General features: G+C 41.4%; 1 protein-coding gene across 3 annotated transcripts; it reads left to right on the forward strand.

Moving 5' to 3' along the window:
* On the forward strand, positions 1 to 25868 carry LOC140190434 (UPF0500 protein C1orf216 homolog). 3 transcript variants are annotated; one of them, XM_072247004.1, is made up of 3 exons: positions 1 to 289; positions 21171 to 21228; positions 22728 to 25868. In XM_072247004.1, exon 3 carries the CDS (start codon positions 22747 to 22749, stop codon positions 23548 to 23550), a length of 804 nt encoding a protein of 267 aa, XP_072103105.1. In that variant the 5' UTR covers positions 1 to 289; positions 21171 to 21228; positions 22728 to 22746; the 3' UTR covers positions 23551 to 25868. The 3 variants fall into 3 exon arrangements, with proteins under 3 accessions (XP_072103105.1, XP_072103106.1, XP_072103107.1); XM_072247005.1 differs by lacking the exon at positions 1 to 289 and adding an exon at positions 307 to 433; XM_072247006.1 differs by lacking the exon at positions 1 to 289 and adding an exon at positions 14573 to 14605.
* Positions 25869 to 26271: the final 403 nt, after the last annotated feature.

The following is a 26271-nucleotide window of genomic DNA, read 5'->3' on the forward strand; positions in this document are numbered from 1 at the left end:
ACATGTCACACGAGTGGTGTGTCGCTCGTTCGGCTTGCAGTGAATCTCGGAGCTGTGGCACCCGCCGCTTTGTCCTTGCGACAGGGATCGGGGCTCCCTCCTGCTGAACACGGTGCGGAGAGTGTCGAGGACGCCGGCTCGCCGTGTTTTTGCGGAGGGCTCGCCGTGACGGAACTGCCGCTGCCGAGCTTTTGCTACGTGATGTACTTCCGCTCTCTGCGGCTGATCCAGGCTGCGGTGCGATGTCAGCAGAGAGCAAGCGAGAGGAGCCCAGCCTTCCGGGCGGCAGGTCAGTCAGATCTCCGGTTAAAGCCCCAGAGATCATAGAAGCACGCAATCGCGCTGAGAGACTCGGCGGCGGGGTTTCTGGCATCCGTAGGCAGGAAGGGTGATGTCTATGGATGGAGCAATCTACAATTAACGCGCAGCCCAGGTCTGATTTGGAATCACAGACGGAAAGTATTTGAAACATGTGCGGATTTTATTTCAGAGACAGAGAACCGGAATCGCGGATTTTGTTCAAATCCCATTCCGTTTTGTTTTCAAAAGAAACTTAAGCGTTTGAAATAATGAAATACATCCCTATCTTTCAAGGGACTAGACGGTTAAACAACCTTGTGTGTGTGTGTGTGTGTGTGAGAGAGAGAGATTGAGAGAGAGAGAGAGAGAGAGAGCTGTCGTTGAAATTTATCGCAGTCACCATGGAGCCCGCCAGGGAACTGGACATGGCCAGTACAGTAAACCAGGAGGAGGGTAGCTGTTGACGCGAGGGGTGAAGAAGTAAATGTTTGAGACAGAGGGGAAAGGGTGTGCACCTGTAATAATGGAGCCAGTTATGCATTTTTTTAAAGAGCGGACGATAGCTGTGTAACGGTTTATAAGCATCTAAGCAAATAGGGAAGATTTTATTTTAGGATCTGGCCAGGCCAGCAATTGCCCATCCCTGAACGCTCTGGAGTAGGGGTTGCCACAGTACTGTTAGATACGGAGTTCCAGGAATCAGACTCGATGACAGTAGAGCAGTGATGTATGTCCAGTTGTGTATGGTATGTGGTGTGGAGGGGAAGATGCACCTGCTTTCAGTGTGCTTCTTTATGCCAGAAGTCAGAGGTTTGAAAGGTAACCTCAGAGTCGCCTGCATAAGTAACCGTAGAGCATTTGTATAAGGTGCATATTACATGTGCTGGTGCTGGAGGAAATGGAAGGGATAACTTTGCTGGCCCCATCACTGAAATGCTCCTACAACCTATGGGTTTACTTTCAAGGATCTGTCTTATTCTGACTTCATCCCCCTTCCTTCCCAGTCCCAATGAAAGGTCTCAGCACAAAACGCGGACTGCTTATTCCCTCTATAGATGCTGCCTGACCTGCTGAGCTCCTCCAGCCCATTGCTCTAAATTTCCAGTGTCTGTAATACCTCTTGTGTCTACGCTTACTTAATTATTATTATTATTTCTTCTTTCTTTTTGTATGTGCAAAGTTTGTTGTCTTTTGCACACTGGCTGTAACCCAGTTGGTGCAGTCTTTCATTGACCTTATTATGGTTTTTGGATTTATTGAGTTTGCCCACTAGAAAATGAATCTCAGGGTTGTATATGGTGACATGTGTATATATATGTGTGTGTATGTATATGTATACACATACGCATGCATGCACACACACACACACACATATATATATATATATATATACATACACGCTTTGATAATGAATTTACTTTGAACTTTGAAAAAATGTGAAAAAGGTAGAAATCAGTCACTTTGTCTCTGACTTCTTGAGAGTTGTTGGCATTACATTCATGTCTCCAAAGTGAATTCCATCACGTTTCTGACTTGTGGAAAGGCCTTGGGTTGTCAGGAGATGATTTATTGACCACAGGATACCCATTTTCTGAGCTGTCCTCGTTGCTGCAGTATTCCCTAGATATTGCCATGGTGTGCACTGGCAATAATAGAACCCAGGTGCGGAGGAACGACAGACTTCCACGCAGGGACGGATGCAAGAGTTTATACTTGGGAATTCCAACAGAACTTCGTTGGCTTGATCGAACAACACAGCGAGACAAATCATTCTCAAAACAAGGACCCCGCAATAAGTGCTAATCAGGAGTCCCCTTTAATTAATCACCACACGGAAAGCCTGTGCCAGTCAAAATAAACTTGACAAGATTAAGCAGAAAGCGCAAGGACTTAATGACTCTAGATAAGACAGCAATTAACAAATACAGGTGTTCTGGAAACCTCAGACTCCAACGCTCTATGGCTCACCCACACTGGCCTTGATGGTAAGAAGTCAGCAAGGATATTGCCACAGGATGTCAAAGGTTGACGATAATCATTGCCTGACACCTTTGACTGGTAATGTTACTTGTTATGAATATTAACTTGATTTTACTGAGAAGTTGTGAATGGAATTGAAATTGCACAGTGAGAAACCACACTTCTGACTTTCTGACAAAGCAGGCAAGCATGTTTGAGCTCAGGACCCTCCCACCAAGGAGTGCCCTAGTATGGCTGAGATGTTGGACCTTCAGGAACTACAATAATTTTCCTCTATTTGAAGTGTTATTCTAGTCATTAGAATGGTTTCCTTTTGTCCTTTATATTTTCCTAATGAAAGGAGGCCATTGGTTTATTGGATCTGTGCTGGCTGCCTTGATCAGCCAGATGCTGCCATCATGTCATTTTAACTTCACCTCTGAACTTCAACCCTTGTCCATGTTTGATCTCAGGGTGTGTAACTGAGAGATCCTGCCGAATCTGTCTGGACATCAGTGAATTGTTTATCAGTAGGTGCCACTTCTCGGCAGTGACAACAACAGCTCGCATCACTTCACTGATGGTTGAAATGGACTAAGTGGGATGGAAGTGGTATTAAGAGGGATTTGTCCTGCACTTTTTGTTATTGAGATGTACCGGGCAGTTTTCCACATTGCTGGGTGGATGCCAGTGTTGTGTCTGCATTGGAATAGACTGATTGGAGGCATTGCGGATTCTAGTGCAGAGGTCTTAGTATTGCAGGTGAATGAAGTAATGACTTTTGGTAAACGTTGATTTTTGCCTGCACCACCCACTATGCCTCATGGTGTCATCAACAAATTTAGACATAGAAGTCAAGTCAAGTTTATTGTCATTTAACTGTATGTGCCATCAAACGAGACGACGCTTCTCCGGACCAGAGTGTAAAGTACAGTAGTACACATAATATGTATAACTTAGGAAACTTAGGAAAGTATACAATAACTTAGGAAAGTAAGAATTAAATCTACAAATGAATTATGCATAAATACACATATTTATGTGTGATTTATGTGCATAAATTAAATATTGTAGGATACAGTACAAATTATCTGGTGGCACTTCAAATGCGATGCGCCAACCTAATGGTCTGAGGTGTTTCCCACCCTGACCATTCTTGTCTTTATGCATCAGAATCTCCTGCCTGATGGTGGAAAGTCAAAGAGGATGTTGGATGGACGAGTGGGATCCTTAATAATACTAAGGGCCCTGCGTAGGCGGCGCTCCTCATAAGTGCCCCCAGTGGATGGTAGGGAGACCTGTATGATCCTCTCGGCCATTCTCACAATCCTTTGTAGGGACTTCAGGTCTGATGCTCTGCTGCTCCCATACCAGGTGGAGATGCAGCTAGTCAGGATGCTCTCAATGGTGTTCCTGTAAAATTCAGTGAAGACATCTCTTTTCTTTCATTCATAAGAATGGTGAGTAGCTCCAGCTCCAATGCAAACCCTTTTTGGACAACACTAGTCACACCCTGTCAATTTGAATACGTGAATTTTTAACCTTACAATATTCTGTCATTTTGCCAATGCTGTATCCAAGCCATTAGATGGCCCTCTCATTGTTGTTATGTCTCCTTAACACAACTTCATACGTCCTTATAAGTAACATGTGTAAACACTATCCATCAGTTACCTCATCCAAACACTAGACGTGACTTGTCCTTTACAGATCCAAGCAGGCTCTGTCTTTTACAACAGATGAAGGGGTGGTGCTTCCGAGTGGACCACAACCTTATTGTGGTTTGGAGAGGCTTGTGTGCCTCAATGACCTGAAGGGCTATGTTGGCTGGAGTCAGGGCTTTATGCTTTGGTTCTTGGCAGGGTCACCCATGCCAAACAGGTCAAAGGGTAGAGGACAGACTAAGAGTAGTCCACTGGTCCTCAAGGTTGAAGGGGTTCAGCTCAGGGCTAACAACAAAATAATTATGGAAACAGCAATGTAGAATCCTTCTACATCTCCACCTGGGACTTGCATGACTGACAGCAGTGAAAACTGAGAGGAAGCTACTGATGCAGTAACGGGAGGTCTGAACACCACCAGAGATGGAGGACCTTCATTGCTGCCCTAAACGCCAGCGGTGTTACGGGTAGTAAGTAAATAAGAAGGGGGTGATGGGAAGTAGGCAGTTACTAAATAGGACAGAATGTAAGAAGTTGATAATAGAGCAAAAGGTTTTTATACAGAAGGTTCAGTTTGTTAATAACCAATGCCGAAGGTAGGAGGAAGGTAACTGTGGCTGAAAAAGACATTGCTAAGGAAAATTGGGTACAATGCTTCTTTGGAGATTGAAATGCAAGTAGTCTATAATTGAGCAATTGTACAACAACATTAATTTTAGATTACGTGTTCAACATATACACATCCAATTCAATACTGATGCAGTGAAACACAATAGTGACAGCTCAGGTGGAAGCTGTCACGGTGTGCCCTCGCAGGACTGGACCCAAGTGCAGAAGAATGGCAGACACTCTCTCTGTCCCGGAGGTCACTGGCACCAGCTCAACCTAGGAGCAGCGGACAGCGGGCTCACGACTCGACCGAGGAGCAGAGGAACAGCAGAATCCCCAGGAAGAGACAGAAACAAGAGGTTAAGCATAGGAATACCAACAGAGCATCTGAGAGACACCACGAGACAAATCCTTCTCTATAACACGGTAGGACTCTGCTAAAGAGCTAACTAGAGACCCCCTTAAGTAATCGTAGAATAGGGGAAACACATGCCAGTCACAATTAACTAGACAAGATTCAACTGAAAGCACAAGTACTTAACGGCTCTAGTTAAGATAACAGGTGCTCGAGGAACCTAGAAGATCAATGTTCTACAGCAAGCTGTAGAAGCCCACAGGCTCATGACAGAACCACAACACAAACCCAATCAAACACAGAAGGATGCTTCAAGTCACACTGATTTTGAAGTGGTTAAGTACATTGCCAGGTGAAGTGATTTCACTCTGACTCATCCTCATTGTGTAATACTGAAACATGGATGAAGATTTTAAGATATATTCTTTCTCTCCCCATTCCATCATTTTAATAGGCAATACTTGGTCTTTCGGTTATTAGCAGGTAGCATGTGAAAAGACAATCCTAACAAGATGCACATAGTAGAAAGTTGTCCACTCCACCCCTCTCTAACACCCTCCCTGTTACTCATGCTTAGCTCTGTAATTTAATGGGGATGCTATAAAAAGCATAAGTTTTAAAGGAAAAAAGAGTAATCTTCAGAGCACAGATGCATCCAAGTTATCCAGTGTTGAAAGATTGTCGCTGTCCAATATTTCAGCATTTTCTGTTGACGCCAAATATCTTTTCTTTTAATTCACTCTTTAAGATATGAGCATTGTTAGCAAAATCACATTGCTCTTGACAAGGTTGTGGATTGTGTTTCTGATCCACTTCAGTCCTTCTGTTGTTGACAACCCAGTAACACTACTGGGTAAGCAGTTGTAGGATATAGCAAACCTGACAACGAGAAAGAGATAGTAACATTTACAAACCTCAATGAAATGTAACATGGGGGGGGTGGGTACTGCAGGTGGGGGCATCACTGTACGTTTGTCAAATGCAGCAGAAGAAAGCAGCTATTGGATTTGGATTAAAAGGAAAGACAACAACTGGGCTACAAGATGAAGACAGGAGGGTATGGAACTGAGGGGGGTGTATCTGGGACAGCAGGTAGCACCGTTGAGCCCTCTGGAGACGTCGTGGGCTTATCAACGAAACATCATAGAAGGAAGGTGCCCACCTGATGACCCCGATGACGTACCTACCCTCCCTCCTTGTCACCACTCCAAACCCACTGCCAACATCGAGAGTGCCAACTTACCATAGGGATTGAAACATCAAGTCCTAGCAGATCTACTGAAGCTATTGCCTGTTTTAGTGATAGAGACCATGGGTTAAGTAGGCACTATTGGTGTGTTGATTTTGGAGGGGAAGAAGAATGTCACAATAATGCAGTTCATTTGTAGTCACATCAAGGGCCTTAGTCTTTTATCTTGAATTATTTTAGTATTGTGCACCAGCATTTTTCTACAGGCAGCACTGGCTCAATTCATTACTTTAATTGGTCACTACCCAGGACTTCCTCATTAAATTTTCTTCTGCTTCCTTGTCCAGCTGGTCAGTGTTCATGGATTGAACATGTAAAACAGGGGTTCCCAACCTCGGGCCAGCGGACCCCTCGGTTAATGGTAAGGGTCCATGGTATAAAAAAGTTTGGGAACCCCTGCTGTAGAGCAAGCCAAACCACAGTGGATTTGCCAGGCATGCAGCAAGCTCATGTGAGTCTTTAGATGATCTGCTAAATCTCCCCAATCAAAGAGATTCAGAACAGAGAGTTCCTAAATCTACCTCAGTACATTTCTATAATATTAATATAACAATATTCATTAATATATTAATATTAAACAACTTTACTGGAAAAGAAAGCATACTTTCTGATACCCATCTTAAACCATTTTACTGGAAAAGAAAGCACGCTTTGTGCTAACAATCTCCAGAGGGCAGTGAATAGCCTTGCATTCAGTGACAAGAACTGCCAGTTGCTTAGTGATGTGTGAGCAGATTGGAATGACGATATTATTTGCTGAGTTTCACGAACTAATACTTGTAAAATTGACAACTGAGTTCTTCAAAGCTGAGAATATGCAATCTGTTGAATCAGAATCAGATTTTTAAATCACTGACCTATGATGTGTAATTTGCTGTGTTGGGGCAACAGTGCAGTGCAAAGACATAAGACTCTATAAATTACCAAAATAAATAAATAGTGCCCAAAAAAAGGTACAATCAGAAGTGTTCACGGGTTCATAGTAACCAGATAGCGGAGGGGAAGAAACTGTTCTCAAATCATTGGGTGCTGGTCTTCAGGCTGCCGTAACTCCTCGCCGATGTTAACAAGAAGAGAGCATGTCACAGATAGTGAGCTGCTTTGTTATTTGATGACTAACGAGCTTCAACTCCTTTAGTTGTGTTCTTGTTCTGAGGCTGTCAGACGTGGATTCAGGTCCCATTCCGGATACTTGGGCAGTAGCTCAATGCAACATGGAGAGTTAATGCTCTGTGGATGAGCCACCTTCGTAATGTGACGCTTAAAACAAGGGCTTGTCTGTCCTCCCAGAGACACATTACAGATTCTGGGGCACTGTTCAAAAAATGAGAAAAAGAAACGTCCTAAGATTCTTGGCCAATCTTCATTTAACAGATTGTTTGATCTCATGCAAAACACACAAGAAGCTGCAGGAACTCAGTAGGTCAGGCAGCATCCAGGGAAATGAACTAACAGTCAACATTTCGGGCCAAGATGCTTCTACAGGGCTGGAAAGGAAGAGGGAAGATGCCAGAATAAAAAGGTAGGGGTGGGGGAAGGAGGACTGATGGAAGGTGATGGGGAAGCCAGGTGGATAGGAAAGGTAAGGGGCTGCTGAGGAAGGAATATGATATGAGAGGAGAGTCGACCATAGGAGAAGGGGAAAGAGGAGGGCATCCAGGGGGAGGTGATCGGCAGGTGAGAAGAGGTGGGAGATCAGAGTGGGGAATAGAGGAAGAGGGGAGAGGGCGGGAGATGTTTTTTACTGGAAAGAGAAATCGATATTCATCCCATCAGGTTGGAGGCTAGCCAGACAGAATATAATGTGTTCTTCTCCACCCTGAGGATAGCCTTATCACGGCACAAGAGCAAGCCATGGACCGACATGCCGGAACGTGAATGGGAATCTGAAGTAAAATGTTGGGCCACCGGCAGGTTCTGCTTTTGGTGAACAGAGTGGAGGTGCTCGACAAAGCGGCCCCCCAGTTTATGACGGGCGTCACCAACGTAGAGGAGGCTGCATCGGGAGCGGCAGACACAATAAGCAACCCCAACAGATTCGCAGGTGAATTGCTGCCTCACCTGGAAGGAGTGTTTGGGGTCCTGAATGGAGGTGAGAGAGGAGGTGAATGGGTAGGTGTAGCAGGAATAAGTGCTGGGAGGGAGATTTGTGAGAAGGGGTGAATTTTATTTTATTTTATCTTATTTAGGTACAGCACAGAGTTGGTCCTTCTAGCCCTTCAGCTTCGTCACCCAGCAACCTCTGATTTAACCCTAGCCTAATCATGGGACATTTTACAATGACCAATGAACCTACCAACCGGTATGTCTTTGGGTTGTGGGAGGAAACTGGAGCACCCAGAGAAAACCCGTGCGGTCACGGGGGAACGTATAAACTCTCTACAGACAACAACGGGAATTGAACCTGGGTCAACTGTACTGTAAAGCGTTGTGCTAACCACTACGCTACCATACCACCCCAACTGGACAGTGGAATCATGGAGAGAGCAATCCCTGTGGAAAGTGTGTGGGGGGGGGGAGGTAAAGATGTGTTTGGTGGTAGGATTCCTTTGGAGATGGCTGAAGTTGCGGAGTGTGGTGTGTTGGATGTGGAGGCTGAAGGGGGGATAGCTTAGGACAAGAGGAACTCTTATCACTGTTAAGGCAGCAGGAAGGTGGGGTGAGTGGGGAATGGAGGAGATGCAGGTGAGGGCAGCATCAACGGTGGAGGAAGGGAAACCCCGTACTTTGAAAAAGAAGGATATCTCTGATGTCATAGTCATAGTCATAGTCGTAGTCATATTTTATTGATCCCGGGGGAGATTGGTTTTCATTACAATTGCACCATAAATAATAAATAGTCATTGAACCATAAATAGTTAAATAGTAGTATGTAAATTATGCCAGTAAATTATGAAGTAAGTCCAGGACCAGCCTATTGCCTCAGGGTGTCTGACCCTCCAAGGGAGGAGCTGTAAAGTTTGATGGCCACAGGCAGGAATGACCTCCTATGACGCTCTGTGCTGCATCTTGGAGGAATGAGTCTCTGGCTGAATGTACTCCTGTGCCCACCCAGTACATTATGTAGTGGATGGGAGACATTGACCAAGATGGCATGCAACTTAGACAGCATCCTCTTTTCAGACACCACCGTGAGAGAGTCCAGTTCCATCCCCACAACATCACTGGCCTTACGAATGAGTTTGTTGATTCTATTGGTGTCTGCTACCCTCAGCCTGCTGCCCCAGCACACAACAGCAAACATGATAGCACTGGCCACCACAGACTCGTAGAACATCCTCAGCATTGTCCGGCAGATGTTAAAGGACCTCAGTCTCCTCGGGAAATAGAGACAGCTCTAACCCTTCTTGTAGACAGCCTCAGTGTTCTTTGACCAGTCCAGTTTATTGTCAATTCGTATCCCCAGGTATTTGTAATCCTCCACCATGCCCACACTGACCCCCTGGATGGAAACAGGGGTCACCGGTACCTTACCTTTCCTCAGGTCTACCACCAGCTCCTTAGTCTTTTTCACGTTAAGCTGCAGATAATTCTGCTCACACCATGTGACAAAGTTTCCTACCGTAGCCCTGTACTCAGCCTCATCTCCCTTGCTGATGCATCCAACTATGGCAGAGTCATCAGAAAACTTCTGAAGATGACAAGACTCTGTGCAGTAGTTGAAGTCCGAGGTGTAAATGGTGAAGAGAACACTCGTGGAAAGGAACACTCATCCTAGTAACAGGAAATGAGAAAATCAAATCCAAACAACACGCACAGCACACACAAAATACTGGAGGAACTCAGCAGGCCTGGCAGCATCTGTGGAAAAAAGTACAGTCGATGATTCGTGCCGAGACCCTTCGGCACGACGGCCCTGCCAAAGGGTCTCGGCCCGAAACGTCGACTGTACTTTTTTCCACAGATGCTGCCTGGCCAGCTGAGTTCCTCCAGTATTTTGTGTGTGTTGTTTGGATTTCCAGCATCTTCAGATTTTCTCTTGTTTGAGAAAAGAGAATACCATTTTTACCGGAAGCAGGATCGGAAGAGGTATGGTCAAGATAGCCGAGAGGAGAATGATGTGTTGTATGCGGAGGCTCATGGGGTTGATCTCATTGCTGTTTATTGAGCCTGCCCTGTGCAAATTGGATGCAATGCATTTATTTTCAAAAAGTACTTAAATTGGCTGTGAACCTATATAAGAGTGTTTGCCTCCTTTGCTGACACCAGTTCCAATTCCAGCATCTACTGCTACTCTTAACAATAATCTTTTCAGCTCCTTTGAAGTAAGCCTGTCCCATGTTAAAATTTCATTAATACAAGAGATTCTGCAGATGCTGAAAATCCAGAGTAACATTGACAAAATGGTGGAGGAACTCAGCAGGTCAGAAGTCCAGATAAAGGGTCTTGGCCTGAAACATCAACTGTTTGTTCATTTCCAGAGATGATACCTAACCTGCTGAGTTCCTCCAGCATTTCGTATGTTAATTTTACTTTTCATAATTTAACTTTCACTTACATTTTCATTATCTTCTCTGAAGTTATGTTTCTGGTGTGTTGGTAATGTTTAGCCACTTGCTGACTCTACCCCGTATCTTTGATATTGCCTTTGGTTGAGGCTTACATACTTTATCCATTAATAAGCATAGTTATAAAGTTGCTTTAAAAAAACAAAGAATGGCTTCAAATGGTGAAGAATGCTGAAGGGCTAAGGCATGTTAATGTTTTAGCTCAGAATGTAGTAACATGTTTGGTAGATTGGTGAGATTTTGCCTTCACATCTGTTCTTTTAAAGTATTCTCTTGTGAATTAAATAATTGATAATGAATCTCATCGGGAGTACTGTTGCTGCACCTAATCCAACGTGGTTGTTGTGATGTGAATGGAGTCAATGGAGAAACACTGAAGTTAGTGGATATATTCACCAAAAACAAGCAGCAGACATCATATTGAGACACTCTAGTAAGAAGAGGCCTCCCAACCCGATATTACATGACATTTTTATATGCTAAAGATCAAAGATGCTAAAGATCAAAGGTAACAGCAGGACAATTCTGTTGTTACAATGTACTGTATCTACAAGGCTTCCTTTAAATTATATATAGTTCTCAAAGATATCCTCCTTCACACCCACACACCAGACACTCAAAATGAATGTTAGTTCCCATTGACTTTCTCTCTCGATTCATGCATACGCAGACATGAAGTGATTGGGTGTTTCCTGGTTTGAAATCAACCCCAGTCTGTCGCTGCTGGGAGCCTTTTGCTCAGAGCTGCATTTTAAATTCAATCTGTAGTCCACAATCAAATCTGAAGACTGTTTGCTATATACCCTAACTCCAGAATATGCCTGAACAGTGGTGATGCTCCAGTACATTATCTACAAGGAGGTGGTGTTGTCAATCTCACCCATCAAGGTGGTCCACTGTGGGAAAAGTAGTAGGTCACTGCAGTCCACAGTCAAATGCCGACCAACGTCTGCTTGCTTCTTGTACAGCAATGGGGGAAATTTGAGTGAAATAACTCAGCCATCTTCTTGCATTGCAAATGAAGTATGCCACTAAAATGTTCAGAGAGGAGGGGACAAAAAAATCACATTTAAAGCAGAAAGTAACAAAGTGAGGCATTGGGCCTGTTGTTGTTGGTTCTTTCCACATCATTTCTTTAGCATTGTCTGTTTTTTAACAAGACTGAGTTGCTGGCTCATCACTCTACCCAGCACGGATGGGATGCGTGCAAGGAGCCGGCTGGATTCAAACGCGGGACCACTTGTCTCGAAATCCGGTGCAGATGCCACTACATCACTGGCCAGCTAATTGGGCTTTTGGGAAAAAGTTAATAATCAACTCTGAATGAGAATTAATGAAACTGATGAATAAAAAATTAATATATTCATTATTACGCAACCTCAGTTTAAATATTAGGTTTATTGTTTGCCATTGATTAGATAATTAGATACAATTGCACGTAATTGAACATTTCTACATTTGACTTTTAGATCATTAGTACCTTCTAACAATTTGCATTTTAATGTGCTAACCAAAAACTCCTCTTCGCCATTCCTGAATTTGACATTTAGCGTAGAGCCACTGAAATGGCTACACTAACCTATGCTTGAATTTTAACAATTGTATAAATTATGGGAGCGTAGTGAAAGAATCACAGGTATAAATCTTGTAAACTAGTGCAAGAATACCCTTACGTACATTATAAGCAATACTTAACTGAACATGAAAAGTCAAGGAATTCTTAACATGATTAACGTTACTAGAATTGGATAAAGATTCTGAAGGATATCGCTTTCAGGGGATGAGCACAGAAAGACGCTGGGGAATAACTTGGCATGTTATCCTCTTCCCATAGTATTGCAAATCTTTTTAGCTCCAAATACTGTGTGTAAATGACTGATGTGAAAGAAAGTTTTCAAGATTTTTAGGCTATAACACTGGACACTTTTTTTTGTTAAGTGTTGCTTCCTCAGAAATTTTCTTTTTGCTTATGATAGACTGCTTGAAGCTTAACACAAATATAATTTAGCCTATTTGTATCATGTAAGAATTTGGAGAAACAAGAAATTAACAATTGAGTATAATGCATTTAATTGCCTAATGGTGCTGATGCTTTGCAATAGTTCAACTAAGCTAAAAATGTTTTGTTGGTGGTTTTCTTTTGCACTCAGTGTCTGAGGTTTCTTGCTTAAGTGTTCAACAATAATCAGCCAGCATTGATGGATTCCAGTTGCCCTAATACCGTTTCTCCATGACCACAATGTCGTGGCGGAACTTTTCACCATGCTTGTTACTGATAGCGCCAGGATTTGCAGGGAAGAATTCTAAATGGGAATGCAGAAAATGAATCTTTAGTAACATGTTGTACTTCATGGTTTTGTATGCTTGAAGCATGTTGTCAACCAGCTGCGGTAGTTTGTGATTCTGTAGTTGCCAAGAAGATTTTCAACAACTTCCTTGAACGCCTTCCATGCAATTTTCTCCGGTCCCACTAGACTTTCTTCGCATTGCCTGTCATTGATGACCTGTTCGATTTGTGGATCAACAAAAGTGCCTTCCCTAATCTTGGCATCAGTTATTCTGACTTGAATTATGAATTGAAATAACAAACATTGGTAATTTCAACAAAATAGTGCATGCTTGGGAAATTTTATGGCTATTTTCATAAGATACATCCAAAATTATTCAGAAAGCAAAATTTTTGTTGTCCAGTGTTATTACCTGCAGACATTTTACTAATCTGTTAGTCTCCACCCTGCTCACTTCTTTGTGTTCAGTGCTAATAATTCTTTTAATGATGTTTGGAGATGATGCCAAATCAGTTATTTAATTTGAGTTCTCCTCTGTTCATTTTACAACAGCTTGTCCTGGCATTGATGCCACAAGATAATAAATGGAAATGTGATTAATTAAAGCCAGATGAATTTGCTTTGCATCACTTGTTTCTCAATGTTGTGATGTTTTTTTTTTCTCTCACCCTGCAAGGGTAGTACACTCAATTTCAAAAAGTAAGTGACACAATTAATTCTGTAGGCATATCTGAAAAGACCTTGGGGCACATTTTCCCTTTGTGTATGAATATTTATGAGTTGTTTTGAAAGCAGTGTGTACCATGACTTTGAGGAGTGCTTCCATCTGAAAATTAGCAAGGAGAAAAGAGAGAATATTTTAACTCCATAAGTTCTTGTTCACGAGAAACCCTTTAATGGGTTTAACGGGGGGGGGGTCAAGCAGAGGAGGGAAAATGAAAAACATTTAGTTCAGATTTGGCACTTCTCGGCTGATAGGAGTTTTCTGGCATAGACCATATACTGAAAATGCAGTGGACATATCTTATACTGCAGATTATGGAGGTTGGCAAGGATGCAGAGGTCATAGCAAGTACACCATTCACAGCACAAACTACCTCAGGCAGTGAAATGTGGCAAGAGAAACAGCTGCCTTGGCAACCTGAACTTTCCTTCTTGATAATATCAGTCCTGTAAAGTTACTTTGCAATGTTGTTCCCTTAACTTGTTGCGCATACTTGGACTGTGAAATTTCTACTGGATTTCCAGATTCTCTGAGTTGTGAGCACAGAGGCCACGTTATCTGCTTGGTGTCACATACAAGCTGCTTCTTGAACATGTTTATGGACTTTCCCCCAGGGTCAAAAGGGTCATGTCATGGCTTCAGGTAGAGGCCCTTTTTGCAAGCACTTGCATGGGAAATCAACTTTGCATGAGGCTGGCTCCTGGGGATTTTCCTAGCGCTGCCAAAGGCTTCGCTAATTTAAAAAGTCTAGCAAGAAGATACATTCATTTTAGTTGTTTATAAGAAGTAATGCGTGCAGCGAAAATTCGGTTACCCAGCAGGCTGTAATAACCGGCTGAACAACTTCGCTGAGTGGAGGGGGTTGGGGTGTGGCGGTAGGCAGCTCGAGGGAATGGTTAAGCTGACTCCTAGTAAATGAGAAGTTCTGATTATCTGCTACCTGTCAAGTCAGGTACGTGCTGGATGATGGTACTTTTGCGGGGTTTTCATTTAATTAATTGTAAGTATAGTTCCACGAGACATTAATAAAAATGGATAATAAATTAAACAGAAGATGTCAGCCTTTAAAATGGTGTTTTGAGGATTGCTGCTGGCTACTTGAAGCCTGGAAGTGTTCATTAAAAAAGTTAATGTACAGAATTGTATTAAAGCAACTGTAATGCAAAATACCATACATTGCAAAAAAAACTCGCAATTTAAATTTGAGTTTCGAAAAACAAACAATATATAAAATTAATTATGACCTAATGAAAAACTCAGTGATTCCATCATCATTATTAAGTGCATACCATTGGTAGTCTGGGGGGAATAGTTATACTAATGACCAGAAACATAACTAGAATAGTTACATATGTTATTTGGCTACTTGAGCAGATTAGGGGCTGGATATTCCATGGTGAGTAGGTCATGTCCTAACTCCCAAAGCCTTTCTTGCATCTACAAGGCGTGTGAAGGTTGTGATGGAATATTGCCCAGTTGCCTTGATGATTGTAGCTCTAATGATCAAGAAACTCAATGCCATCCAGATCAAAGTAACCCACATGAGTAAAACTTCAGCCACCACATTAGTCATTTTCCCCTGTGCCACATGACTGCTGTGTGCTGCAGAAACTTGCCAAAATTTCTTTGGTAGCACATCACAAACCTGTGACCTGCTGCCTTAGCAGGACCTGTAGAATAGATACAGGGCACCATCTGACTGTTTATTTCTGAAGTCATACACCATTCTGATTCAGATGTGTAAATTAATTGCCATTCTTACAAAGCTGCTAAGTTAAAATCCTGGAGTTTGCTATGTAGGCGGCATGATTAGAATACCTCCATTTCACGGACAGCTATGTGTCGTAAGGTAGCTTATAAAGGGTTTTCAGTGTTGGGCAATAAAGAGCAACAATAAATTAATTAAAATGATTGTGATAATTGATTTATAGACTTAGATAATTTTTGTAAACATTGTATAGCTTTATTTTAATTGTAACCTTGGTTTATCTTGCTTTGCCAGACAACAGCACACTGTTTTTACTTTGCAAGTAGTCAGACAAGCATTTTACTAAAGTGCCTTTATGGGCTCCAAGTAAAATGAGGTACTGTTACCAAGGCACATCAGCAGGTAGCAAAGAACCCTGCAGAATGTTTCACTCAATGAATCTTATTTATTTTTTATTGCACTTTCCTTGGTTGTTAGAAGGCAGAAAATACATCAGTGAATGATCTGTGAATTCTCATTCTATGCAGAACCAAAGGTTGGCTTCAGTTATAGAGTTCATGACTTCAGGCAATCATTTGGTCATCAGGCGTGCAGGCAGTGTATTCTCAGTGCTTGTTCCAGACAATTCTATGATACTTTATAATGCCTAAATAATTGGATTCTGTTTCTGATTTGGAAGACCAGAATGGTGTGGGAACACTACACATTTTACCAAAACTTTTCTTTGTGCGATTACCATAATTATGGTTTGATTTGCAGAACTTGTTAACACTTGAAATCCTTATATTAGCTCCCTCCTTCATATTGGTTCAAGATAACCATGTTATCTTCTCAACCTCAATTAAGATAATCAAATTAATTGCACGTTTGCACTTTCATATTTTATAAAATAAAATCATCCTTTTTTTATTATTTTCAAAACCAGCATCTAATATTTTAATGGTTGTGTAGTAGGTGCTGGTGAAGATGCTCCATAGTGCAAACTTTCTCCGATGCTGATTTATTACTGATGAAGCAACTTTATAGAAGCTAAACTAAGATAAAAGCAAGGAAATAATTTATATGTACAGAATGTCTTTCACAGCATGTTATGAGCTGCTTCAAAGCCAGTGAAATACTTTGAAAGTACAGTTAGCTTTTATAATGAAGGGCAATGTGGCCACCAATTTCTGTGTAACATGGTCCCATGAACATCACCAAGGTAATTGACCAGAAAATTGTGTTGCTAAGGTTGTTGAGATTAAATGTCAGCCGGCATACCGAGCAAATTCTTCTCCTTTCTTCAGCCCTTGGATATTTTGTTCATATGAAGGGATAGGCAGGAACTTAGCAAAGTGTCTCACTTTACATATCTGGATATTTACATTGAAATGGGCAACAGAAACAGAGAGAGTTTGGCAAACTACTCCTAGAACATAGAACACAAAATATCACCTATCCGTACAGGCCCTTTGGCCCATGATGTTGCATAAACTTTCTAACCTACTCTAAGATCAATCTAATCCTTCCCTCCTACGTAGCACTCCATTTTTCTATCATCCATGGACCTCTCTGTAAGTTTCTTAAATGCTCCTAATGTATCTACCACCAGCCCTGGCAGAGCTTTCCACTCACCCAACACTCTCCGTGTAAAGAGCTTACCCCTGACATCCCCCACATACTTTCCTCCAATCATCTTAAAATTGCGCCCCTTTGTATTAGCTATTTCAGCCCTGGGGAAAAAAAAGTCTCTGGCTATCTGCTCTATCTATGCCTCTTATCATCTTGTACACCTCTACAAGTCACTTCTCACCCTCCTTCACTCTAAAGAGAAAAGCCTTAGCTCATTCAACCCAGCTTCATAAGGTATACCCTCCAGTCCAGACAGCATTTTGGTAAATCTCCTCTGCACCCTCTCCAAAGCAAGGCAATCAGAAATGAACACAATGTTCCAAGTGTGGTCTAACCAAAGTTACCTCAGGGCTCATAAACTGAATTAGTTTAAATTGGATTATGAGGACACTCAGTCCTCATTTATTGTCATTTAGAAATGCATGCATGCATTAAGAAATGATACAATGTTCCTCCGGAGTGATATCACAAAAAAACAGGACAAACCAAAGACTAACACTGACAAGACCACATAATTATAACGTATAGTTACAGCAGTGCAAAACAATACCATAATTTGATAAAGAGCAGACCATGGGAATGGTAAAAAAAAGTTCCCTGACTATTGAATCCCCTGACTAATGAAAGCCATTACACCGTTCACCTTCTTAACAATCCTATCAAGTTACGGCAACTTTGAGGGATCTATGGATGTGGACCCGAAGATCTTTCTGTTCCTCCACACTGCCAAGAATCCTGCCATTAACCCTGTACTCTGCCTTCAAATCGGACCTTCCAAAATGAATCACTTCACACTACTCTGGGTTGAACTCCATCTGCTACTTCTTCTCAGCCCAGCTCTGCATTTATCAATGCCACAATGCAGCCTCCAACAACCTCCACACTGTCCACAACTCCATTAAACTTTGTGTCATCTGCAAACTTGCTAACCCACCCTTCAACTTCCTCATCCAAGTTAGGTGTGTCCAGGAAGTCTTCCATGACAACAGTCCTGTTATTTTTTTTTCACCTTTCCAAAACCTGCCTCCCGATCTGTTCTTTGGTGTGTCTGTTGCTGTTGTGTGCGTGTGGGTGTGAGTGAGAGAGAAAGGGGAGGGGTGTCTATAGAATATTCCCAGCAGAGTGACTACTCCCTTCCTGTTTCTGACTTCCACCCACACCGACTCTATAGACAATCTCTCCACAACGTCTTCCCTTTCTGCAGCTGTGACGCTGTTGCTGATTAGCAATGCAACTCCCCTACCTCCTTTACTACCCTCTCTGTTGCTTTTGAAATATCTAAACCCCTACTCAAAGGGAAAAAAAGGTGGATCAGCCTTTTCCTGAAAATTGGTGTTTTACACTTGACTATGAAGTCATAAACTTTCAGATGGGAATTTGCAAGTGGAATAGATGAGAACTGTGTCCTGATGGAACTTGGAACATCTATGTTCAGAAATCAACATGTATTCAAGCTTTTTATTTTCTGGAAAGCCTTTCATGTAAAGCCATTTCTTTTGAATTAGCCAAGCATACAAAATATTGCCATTATTATGTAAAGGATAATGATTTATAGTCACTGTTTTTTCATTGTAATATGAATTCATTTTGACAGATTTCCAGAAATTATATTTTAACAAAACAAAAAAGCATGTGGAGAAGATGGCAGCGCGACGCAGCGTGCGCGGCCTCTCCGGTGAATGATATCTGTAATCTGTCAAGTAGGGGACCGTGCACAATTCTGATTTGATGGAGACAGACGTGAGAGTACGGAGGAACATCTGGAGAAACTTCTGAAATGCCTGCTTCACTGCCGCTGCTACTGTGTGATCCAGAATCTCCGGAGCAGAAGGCCCCGAATCCTCAGCTTTGCTTGTTTCAGCGGCCGGGGCGAGGTTGAAGGCGCTCAGCAGAGGATGGCGCTCGGGAGGCTGTATTGGAGGGGCTGGTCGGAGGCTCGAAGTTTTCGGACGGATGGACTCAGTGTCGGCTGTGGTCGGCTGCTTCCAAGGCATCGGCAAGTTGACGGTGCCTGGAGGTTTCTGGGAGGGAGTTTTTCCCTTTTGCCGCCTGATATCGGGGACTCAGGAGTTGATCTACTCAGGGATTTTGAGACTTTATTTACCGTGCCCATGGTTTGTTCTTCATCAAATTATGGTATTGCTTTGCACTGCTGTAACTATATGTTATAATTATGTGGTTCTGTCAGTGTTAGTCTTTGGTCTGTCCTGTTTTCTGTGATATCACTCCGGAGAAACATTGTATCATTTCATAATGCATGTATGCATTTCTAAATGACAATAAAAGAGGACTGAGTGTTCTCATAATCTAAGCATTCAATAACTTTTCAAGCATCAAGATAGATCTATCTTAATAGAAAAAAATAAACAATTCCCTCTTTGTCTTTCACTTAAAATCAACCTAAACTTTTTTTTTGGTTCTTAATTATTGGAACTTAACATAATCATGCTGTTCTTGCCTCAGATGTCACATAGGTACTGCTAGCAAATTGTTACAAGCTGGGGTGAGATAGGTTAGTCAAGATGAGCAGAGTAAAAACATTGGGACTGTTGATGTTGTTCTGAGAGTTTTCAAGGAAGAGTAGGGAGGTTTAAAGGCCAGAAGAGGTTATTGAGGCAAAATGAGAGTTCTTGATTTTGAGAGAAAAGTACAACTGTCTGGGGAAAAGGCCAAAGAAACAGAAATTGGAACAAAGACAGTAGAGAAAAAAAAATGCCCAGCAACATGTTACGTATGGTGTTTTCTTTTTGAGGTCGGGATGAAACAGAGATGCCTACTGAGGATTGATTATCTAGGGCCAGAGAGTAGAAAGGCAGAAGGAACAAAGAGTACACAACATTGTGGAAGGAGATGGGATCAGAGGAAGTGTTGCAGGAAAGAAAGGCCTAGAGGTACAATGATACCCAAGGGTTTGTATACATTATGATCCGTCTTATCTGAGAGGATATAGAACAGAGATCAAAGGGTGGTAGAGTTGTGGATAAGGAAGGTTTTGAGATAGTGAGACTGCTGTTGAAATGAAATATGTAGTGGACACAGGCAATGTTGAGGCTTTATAAAGCACTGGTGAGGCCTCACTTGGAGTATTGTGAGCAGTTTTGGGCTCCTCATCTAAGAAAAGATGTACTGACATTGGAGAGAGTTCAAAAGGAAGTTCAGGAAGATGATTCCAGGAGTGAAAGGCTTGTCATATGAAAAGCTTTCGATGGCTCTGGGCCTCTACTCACTCGAATCCAGAAGAATGAGAGGTGACCTCATTAACGCCTATCGAATGTTGAACGGTCTCAATAAAGTGGATGTGGAGAGGATGTTTCCTTGGTGAGGAATCTAAGACCAGAAGTCACAGCCTCAGAATAAGAATGAGGTTTCAATGAGGTGACCTCATTAAAACCTTTCGAATGTTGAATGGCCTCAATAAAGTGGATGTGGAGAAGATGTTTCCTTGGTAAGGAGTCTAAGACCAGAAGTCACAACCTCAGAATAGAGAAGCTCACTTTTAGAATGGAGATGAGAAGGAATTTCTTTAGCCAGAGAGCAGTGAGTCTGTGGAATTCGTTGCCACAGTTGGTTGTGGAGACCAAGTCACTGGGTATATGTAAGGCAGAGTTGACAGATTCTTGATTGGTCAGGGCATGAAGGGATACGGGGAGAAGGCAGGAGATCGAGACTGAGAGGAAAAATGGATCAGCCATGATGAAGTGGCGGAGCAGACTCAAAGGGCCAAATGGCCTAATTCTGCTCCTATATCTTATGGTCTTACCATGTTGGCATGTGGCATTTAGTGCAAAGATCAGGATGTGGCATAAAATAATAGTTAGATGATGCTGAAGGTTTTGGTGATATTTGTAATTGTTGGTGGATCCATAACATACTATGTTGTAGAGGAGGTAGTTTGTCCCACCAGGTCTATACTGGCTCTCAGAGCAATGCTACGAATCCCATTACTCCATCTATTCTCCATCCTGCCCCCCCCCCGCAACCTATTCCCTTTTCTGCAACCCAGAATTAAAGGTATCTTTTTCCGAGAGTTGAAACCGCAATGCCACCCTAACGTGAAGAGTTCAGTCAAGATGCACATGGAATAAGTAGAGTTGGAGACAATTGCAGCAGAGGAAAATGGGGATGTTAAAGTAACTTTGGTAGATATTTGGTCAACAAACTAATTAAGGTGAATTTGTTTTCTTTATTATCACTGCAGATGTGCTTCACGTTTCTTCTGAGAAGCCACAAGATCCAAGATATTTCCTTGTATTCAGGTAATTGAAACAAGCACAATTTGATCAGGATTTTGTATATAATTACTATTTAATAATATTGGTCACTGTTTTATTTTGGTCTTGTTATTTGTTGATTCACAATGATTAAACATAATGGATATCATGTTGTACAAATCCCTAGTCTTTGTGGTATAAACACAAGAGATTTTGCAGATGCTGGAAGTCCAAAGCAACACACACAAAATGCTGGATGAACTCAGCAGGTCAGGCAGCATCTATGGAAAAGGGTAAAAAGTCGAAGTTTGGGGCTGAGACCCTTCTTCATGTCCTGAAGAAGTATGATGGTTTGCTATTTGAACACCATAAACAGAATATTTATTTTTCTCAGCATCTTGACAAATGTGCTTTACCTTCAATCGGTTGCTATAGAAATGATATCAAATAAAGAAGTGCTCAAAATCAATAATGATCACACCAGATCAAATAATATCCAGGAAGGGTCTCTGCATTTAATATTACTACCCCCACACAACACTTTCTTGATCTCTTTCCCCATTCAATAACGCATGCAACTAGTTCTCCTTCTCAAAAACTTTAAATATCTACTTTGAAGCTTAAATTGTCTTTGTATGGTACCTTGTCAGTGAATTGGGATCGAAAGTTTATTACAATAATGCAACACACACAACGTGCTGGAGGAACTCAGCAGGTCAGGCAGCATCTGTGGAAATGAATAAACAGTCGACATTTCGGGTTGAGACCCTTCACCAAGACTGAGAAGGAAAGGGGAGGATGCCAGAATAGAAAGGTGTGGGGAGGGGGATAGAGGCTAGCTGGAAGGTGATAGCTGAAGCCAGGTGGGTGGAAAAAGGTCAAGGGCTGGAGAAGAAGGAATCTGACAGGAGAGGAGAGTGGCCCACAGTCCTGAAGAAGGGTCTCACTCTGAAACATTGTCTATCTATTCATTTCCATAGGTGTTGCCTGTCCTGTTGAGTTCCTCCAGCATTTTTTGTGTGTTGCTTTGGATTTCCAGTATCTGCAGATTTTCTCGTGTTTGCAATAATGCACATGGGCACGCACCTCAAGTAAAACAATCTAAAATCCTTTGATCCTATAGTCCATTGTAAATTATATCTAGCATCCTGGGACATATTTCAACCTTCTTTTGGATTGGAACAATGTGGTCAAAATTCAAATGCTTAAAACTGTGTGGTCAAAATGAAACTTAACATGAAAGATTAAGACCTCTATGAGTACCTGTTGAACTGACTTAACATGCTAGTGAAAATATGACTTTCCTAGTGTCATGATTTCTGTGAGAATAATGATTACTATGCTTAAAAGCAGCTTTATGAACACCTAAGATCCCAAAATATTCCACGTAAATGAAAAGACAGATTTTCATTTATCTCTTCTTACGAACATCCATCGTTAAGTTTTAAGTTGCTTGCCAAGTTATAAAATATGATCATACCTTGAAGCAGATGTTACATGATAACATAATTCTCCATATGTGTCCAAAATGCTCTGTTTTTCAGCTTTTTAAAGTAAATCAGTATGTTTGCTATTGAGGCACTGGGAGCCCCTGAAGTTTCCTCAAGTTCTCAACTTTGCAACAGAACGCATGAACTAGAAATCAGGAGTGAAGCCATTAGTATGACAGATGTCAAACAGGACATGAATTCTAACTTTGTGGTAGAGCGATCCAGCAAGAATGAGATCTTTGGCAAGCTTCCGTCTGAAGGGACCGCATTGAGAAATAGTCCTCAACTGAAAAATGAACCGGATTTGCAAATGAAGAAAGAGAAGGGCAGTCCTTTTTCCCTGAGTTTGGAGTCAGGGAGCACCAAACCACCTTCAGGAGAGCGTGTCCGAATTCCACCAGAGGGAGCCGAAATGGGCCACCCCAGCAAACTTACCAAGGTTGTGGATTGTGAAGAGCTTACTGTCTCTCCCTCAGATGACAATGGCTATTCCAGCAGCTGCTTGAGTATCGAAAGTCCAGATAGTGTAGAAGGAAACATCTGGGAGGCAGGTGAGACTGTCAAGAAGGATAAACTGGATCCTTGGCAACAAGCTGATATTGAAAGCATTCCAGGGACTCCACCTGCTGCAGACTCTTTCCTGCCTTCAATATTTGAAGCAGTCCAGAGTCTTCAAGAGAAGCAAAGATTCAAAGAGCAAGAGAAAGAGAAGCACCAAACCCAAGTGATCATGTACCGCCGCTTGGCCTTGCTGCGATGGATCCGTAGCCTCCAGCAGAAAGTCGTGGACCATCAACACCGGCTGCAGGAGAGCTACGACACCATCCTGAGCAACCGCAAAGAGCTGCTGAAGTTCATCAAACAGGGAGTTGTCTAGCAAGAGAGTGACCAGTGCATGTTGCGTGGAGTCTCACAAACCTCAGTAACTGCCTTCTCTCCTGCGATCAGTTTCAGTAAAACTCACTTATTCATCTTAGAAACTCGGTGACTGAAGTCAGAAAATGTAAGCAACATTAAATGTATCATTGTTTGACTGGATGAGAGGGCATGCTTCCCACTATCTTGCTGTTTCTTGAAGAGATATTTCCCCCTTATTTTTAAGGCTGCTTTCTGAGATGCACGAGGAAGTAAACTGCTGAACAATGGAGATTGAGTAGGGAAACCGTTCTCAACCCTGGCTGGGTCACCTGGGCAAGAGCGTCCCATATTGAAAGACCCAATACACCCGATGACCCATTGTTGTTACATCACTGATGATGACGCGCATCCTAGGATCGCAGCATCAGTCAAATTGTTGGTTATGGTAATCACTTCATCTCTACTGAGATCTGTTTTTATTTTGTAAAAAGAAAATTGCTGTTGCATCCCTGTATAATCTGGAAAGGCTATTTCCAGTCAAAAAGGTTACATTAGGATCTTGCCCTGTTGCATTTTGCAGCTGACATGTTCCTGTGCTATATATTTTTTGTTTCTTTATCACCTTGTTTTTAAACCAACTCCACACTTTGCTATCCTTTTAAAATGTAACTTTTTTTTAATGATGTCCTTATTACTCAGTCAACAAAGTAGAGTGATTGATGTTGCTTCAGATTTATTCCCCTTCTCCCTCGAAGTTGAAGCTGACATTTGATTTTAAAAAAAGGAGCTGAGGATTTTCCTTGTTGCACATGCAGTAAATGTGCAGATCCTGATATTATTCCAACTTTTGTTTGCTTTATCGTCAGGAGTTTTTGGTTGCATTTATCCTGCTGACTCAGATTTTTTCTTTGGTGTGCTTGAAGCATATTGACACTTCTCATTAGTTAGGCCAGAAGTCCCCAATCTTTTTTATGCGATTGATTCTTACTATTAACTGAGGGGTCTGAGGACCCCCAGGTCGAGAAACGCTGAGTTAGTCTGTACTTGGTTCAATTTTACATATAAAGATCAAATGGAACTAAAGAAATGTGCTGATTTGTGAAATACTCTTCTATTCGTATTTAATATGATATGAATTAAAATTAAAGTCCTTTTAGTTTGAAACTCATGGATCAATAATTTTAAGCTTAGTCACAAACATTAATTATATTAGATGTTGGATCTAGAAAAAATATGCTTTACCTGTAACAGATAATCAACTTTTAATAAAAATGTAAAGATTGTATTTAAAGCTAGCATGTCAAATAACTATATTGTATCCATTTGCTCATGGAGATCATTTATATATGGATAAGATTCATAAGATGTGCTCTTAAGTCAGAAATTGCATTGTCAATAAAGGCAGCAAGGCATTGTGAGCTGAACAATATTTTGAGAGATGGACCTTTTATAAGGATACCTGGTTCTGAAGCTGTTCTGGTACTGACTGATCTTATTGTTTGGATAACACGTGGCTGAAATTTGAGGGAACCCTCTCATGGATTGGGTTGAACGTTATTTGATGGTAGGGGTTCTCTGAAAATCTGAAACTACTAGCTTTTTCTTTCTGGTTTGTTTAAAGCATTGAGATATTCACGTGGGCATGATTATCTTCTTGTAAAGATAGCTACTATCATGTGTAATGTAAGCAGACGGACAGAAGAAACAATTATTCCGTATGTATTATGGCTATGTTTGTCATCTGACCTACCTTAATAATGTTTGCCCAAATATAGCTGCAATTTTTTTTCTGAATGACTACCATCATCATGATGTGTGTGTGGTTAATAGGAATTTATGATGTGCAATTATTAATTAATATAAAGTGAACTATTATATATTAATGACTATTTATAGAACTATATCAGTGCTATCATGCCTACATGAAGTGAACTATTATACATTCATGACTATTTATAGAACTTTATCTATGCTATCATGTCTATAATACTAAACACCTTCAAATATGAAGTTTTTGTCAAAGTTTGTCTTATTACTAAATAAGTCAGTGATTTGTTAATGGGTTCTTTACATTTAGTTTAAAAACTGTAGAAATAATCCACTAATATGAAGAACTGATAAGCAAGATTTTGAGCCTGCTCTGAGATTTGGACCCAAGGACCCAATTTGGTTCAGAATGTTTTTGGTTTGCTTCAATTTTATGCATGAATAGTTGAGTTTTACCCCCTTTTCGAGTGTTGGTCTTTTTTTTTCTCTTTAATTGCGTTCTTTCGGGTTCCTTGCTTTGTGGCTACCTGCAAGCAAGCAAATCTCAAAGTTGTATCATCTACACATTCTTTGATAATAAATGTACTTTGAATCTTTGATACTATGAACTGATACTGTGATACATGGGGATGAGATGTGATGTCCATATGGTCCGAATATCACAGTTATTTAGCAAACATTTAGCATGAGAAATTCTAAGCAATTCCAACGAAAGTAAATGTCTGCAGTGTTAAAGAGTTAGGAAATATACTTAAACACAAGAGATTCTGCAGATGCTGAAAAAAATACTTTAAACTGTTTGAAACTAATTTGCACATTTAAAAAAGTTCACATTTGATCACCAAAGGGGAAAGAGGTGCACTTAAATGCATTAATTATTGATGAGATTCCTTATATTATCATTAAATATTCCCCATTCCGTATCGCCGTTCTGCCAGCACCTCCTGGAGTGGATCAGAATAATGAATTCCTA

This window comes from Mobula birostris, chromosome 30, assembly GCF_030028105.1.
Source record: "Mobula birostris isolate sMobBir1 chromosome 30, sMobBir1.hap1, whole genome shotgun sequence".
NCBI lineage: Eukaryota > Metazoa > Chordata > Chondrichthyes > Myliobatiformes > Myliobatidae > Mobula > Mobula birostris.